Source organism: Sinocyclocheilus grahami, unplaced genomic scaffold (assembly GCF_001515645.1).
Source record: "Sinocyclocheilus grahami isolate Dianchi unplaced genomic scaffold, SAMN03320097.WGS_v1.1 scaffold1895.1, whole genome shotgun sequence".
Classification (NCBI taxonomy): Eukaryota; Metazoa; Chordata; class Actinopteri; order Cypriniformes; family Cyprinidae; genus Sinocyclocheilus; species Sinocyclocheilus grahami.
This window is the reverse complement of record NW_015507074.1, coordinates 90,177-94,186: the sequence shown is the minus strand read 5'-3', so window position 1 is coordinate 94,186 and position 4,010 is coordinate 90,177. Positions and strand designations below refer to the sequence as shown.

Here is a 4,010-nt window from a genome sequence, read left to right as displayed (position 1 = left end):
AATGCAGATTTTTAGTCAGAAGCAAGTGTCAGTTATCTTGTAATCAGTCTAAAGAGATTAAATATATCAAGTAACATAATAATGGAACTTATCATATCCTCTTGTAAGGGAACTTACTTATTTTCCCTGGCAGAGAAATATCAGTTCTGCTTTTCATCTTGTAATTTGAGATTTGTTGCTTTTATTCTTTTGATGGTAATTTATTCACAACTTAGTTTTTTTGCATAGTGTAATCCATCAAATGACGTAAAGCTCCCTTGTTTTTCTGCTGATCTCCAGTTTTCTTCAGATCCTCCAGGTTCTTTATCCATTTATTTCTTTTTTCCTCCTTCAGTCTGAGAATCAAGAAATCCAAATGCTGAAGAGTGGAAGCGCTGTCTGCTATTAATGAGATCTTACACAGACTCACAATGCTGATATAAGCTTCATGCAGCATGATGGACTTTTCGTGTTTAATCTTCTCCAGATTGCTCTTCAGCTTCTCTTCTATTTCTGTTTTATTCTCAGACTCTTTCATGATACTTTCCTGTTCCATTTTAGTATTTATATATATTCCTTTGTCAAAGCTGGTTTCAGGTCGGTCACCAGTGTGTTCATACTCCAGTTTAAGATCATCAAATGCCATTTTCGTTTCCTTTGTCCTGATCACATATTTTTTGTTCTCTCTAACATGTTTGCTGTAATGACACTTTCCTGTACACACAGTGCAGTGGTTCGATTTCATGACTTCACACCATGAGAGATTTTCCACCCACCAGCAGTTCCATTCATGACAATTTTCCTGACAGACGTTGCAGCAGGTTGCATTTCTGTTCCACCCCCATTCATTTTCAATGGGAACTTTTTCTTTGAAACATCTGTTGACTGTAAATTGAAAGCTTTGACATTTCTGAATCTTGTCTCTGTTCTGTGCAAGGGCTTCCTGAATCTGAGTAAGTTCTTTATTTTTTAACTCATTCTCACAGATTCTAGCCTTTAGATGAGAGACACAGGCCTCAAGTTGTATTCGCTCTTTCATAACATCTAATGTCATCCTAACACTTTTTCTGTTCTTTTCTTCAAGGAATGTGAAGAACTCATTCATGCTTCTCACTCCCATTTCCCATGATGATCTGTAGTTATGTTCATACTGTTTGTCTCTTATCTCTTTCTGTCGGTTGTTGAATAAGAAGTGAATAGGCTTTCTTTTCCCATCTCTTCTGCAGGGTATTTCTGCTTTCTTAACGGCATTGAGGGCATTTGTTGGAGGGCCTCCATCTGAATGTGTGAGTAGAAACACTATGTTGTTCTCTACATCTCTACCAAACAGAGACAGAACTGAGTGAAATATGTAATGCTCTTTTCTAGAGAGACGATTCTGTGTCGCCTTCATCACAAAACACACCGCATCAATATAATGAATCCCATTCTCATCTGAAAATAATCTGATCAGATACTCAGAAATCTCTCTGTCTTTCTCGAGTCCTTCAGTGTGTCCGTATCCAGGAGTGTCGATGATGGTCAGAGATGTTGGGTTTTCTTCAACAAACACCTCATAAACAGTGACTACAGATGTCTGGGATAGTGAATTATCTACATCTTCAACTTCTTCATCTTCATCTTCATCTTCGTTTTCTTCTTCTATTTCTTCTTTCTTTTCTACTTCTTCCTCTTCTTTATTATCTTCAGTTTCTTCTGTGATCTGATAAAACTCTTCATCCTCGAACTTCACTCCCAATAGGTAGTTGATCAGGGTGTTGATCATGGTGGTTTTCCCAGCGCCAGTTTCTCCCACCATCAGAATAACTTTGTTTTGTTTATTTCTTTTTTTCTGTCCATATGTCCATCGATTAACCTTTGTCTCAGTTTCATCAATCCGTTTTCTTTCTGTGTTCAGACGGTAAAGCGCTGGAGGACCCGGATTCAATAGTGTGGCATTATGGCGTGATCTGCAAAATATTATAATATCATCATTTTTTTATATAGACTTTTAACTCACACTGCCTTAAGTTTTTTTTAAGATTTATTATTGCCTTTTATTATTATTATTTTTAAATAAATCATTATTATAACTCCAGAAAACAATAAAATATGAGTCATTGTATGAAGTCCTTAAGAAGCCTACGTTCATTATATTTTGTCTTGCCATAACAAATATAATTTATAATAACACAGTTTCAGCAGTCAGATAACAATTAAGGCTAAAGCATAAAGTGTCAAGAAACCAAATAAATGTACCACTAATCACAATTCTGGTAACTTCAAGTGAAACATTCAATAAAAAATTAACATCTATAGCCTACCTCTGTTAATTCTCAATAAGAACTTCTGTAAATGTCTTGACAGCAGTCAAAAAAAAATGTTTCATAATTTTTCGTCAACAACATTTTTTAACTGATGAAAACTAAATAACTAAATTTAAAAAGAAAAATTTTGATGACTAAAACAATAACAAAAATCTACTGTCATGTTGAGCAATGAATTAACCAATGTCCTGGGCTGCATTTCCCAAAAGCATAGTAAGTTTAAGTAAATCGTAGACCCATTGAAACCAATGGAGCTACAATCAACTTAGGCTTACAATGCTTTTGGGAAACACAGCCCTGTGTGGTAGATGTGCACATTTGAATTCTAACATCCTGGGGCCAATTGCTTAAACTTAGCCTATTTGTTAACCCTCTAAGCGCAAAAGTAGCTAAATTGCGACAAGACGTCATACTTAATAAAATAGACTGTAGTTCCTAATATGGTGTGACATCTCATTTGTATTCCCTACCACTAGATGGCAGAATTGTAGTACTTTCGATTCTAGACCAAAATGACGTAATGTTCCTATTCAAAGTGTTCGAGGAAACAGCAGAGCAAATGAGCTATCGTGTCATTGATGCGGAAGCAGTTCAGTTCATAGCGTGTGAGTAAATTGTGAGATTTGTGAGAGAAAATCACCAAATGGCTAATAAAAGTTGTACTGTGAGGATGTGTTGCAAATGTTATTCGCCAATTCTGACTCTGAAGGGGAATATTTGCCTTTTGGAAATGACGATCGGTCGTCTAATGATTGCGCTTCTCCCGGTACATCTTTGCAGCGCAATGGTGCCGCCGTGCAAGGCGAGAGTGTTCACGAAGCACAAACAAGTGATCATTTCGACCCTTTGCCCAACGGGGACGGGGGTGGCAGCAGTGAACGTGGTCGTTCTTCTCCCGGTACAACTTTGCAGCGCAATGGTGCCGCCGTGCAAGGCGAGAGTGTTCACGAAGCACAAACAAGTGATCATTTCGACCCTTTGCCCAACGGGGACGGGGGTGGCAGCAGTGAACGTGGTCGTTGTGTCCATAGGAGAGCTGTTGCTAGAGGCAGAGGCAGCAGGGGTAGGAGAAATAGGGCTGGAAGTAGCACTAGCTCTTTGGATCCAGCGCCCCAAAGAGGTGGGAGTGGCCGCGGTAGACGTGGCCGTGCTGTGCGTTGGAGAGCCGGGAAACGTGGTAGAGGCAGCAGGGGTGATCTGGCTCTAAATAGGGCTCGAAATATCGATGACAATGGTGGCTGGTTTTTTTTGAGAAATGAAGAAGTGTATCAGGACTGGATCAAACGCTTTGATGAGCCTGTTGGTTATCTAGGAGAGAAAGATTTGACCAGTGCTGCACCCTTAGACTTTCTGTCTTTCTGACTGATGACTTCTGGAACCTCATTACAAATGAAACCAACAGATATGCTCATCAGTTTCTAAACTCCCAACAGCTGAAACCCAATTGCAGATTTCATAATTGGTATGATGTCTCTGTCTCAGAGATGAAGGCCTTCCTAGCACTGAATTTGTGTATGGGGCTGGTAGAGAAGGCAGAAATTGAGGATTACTGGGCAGAATTTTGGCCAATTTACACACCTGGGTTTGGCAAACTAATGTCTAGGAACATATTTGAGATCATTCTGTCTTTCCTCCATTTCGCAAACAATAGTGAGTATATGGGGAGGGGTCAGCCAGGTCATGACAGGCTGTTCAAGGTGCGTCCAGTAATTGACCTGATAATTC

General features: G+C 39.2%; 1 protein-coding gene across 1 annotated transcript in view; it reads right to left on the bottom strand.

The window, feature by feature from the left end:
* Positions 1-211: 211 nt before the first annotated feature.
* The window catches only part of LOC107573222 (uncharacterized), a 37,301-nt gene continuing 33,502 nt past the window's right edge, over positions 212-4,010 (bottom strand). Inside the window, exons 2-3 of the mRNA XM_016259661.1 lie at positions 1,643-1,928; positions 212-1,555 (exon numbers count right to left, since the gene is read on the bottom strand). Coding sequence (XP_016115147.1) covers positions 212-1,555; positions 1,643-1,928 — 1,630 coding nt within the window. The remainder of the gene's footprint in view (positions 1,556-1,642; positions 1,929-4,010) is intronic.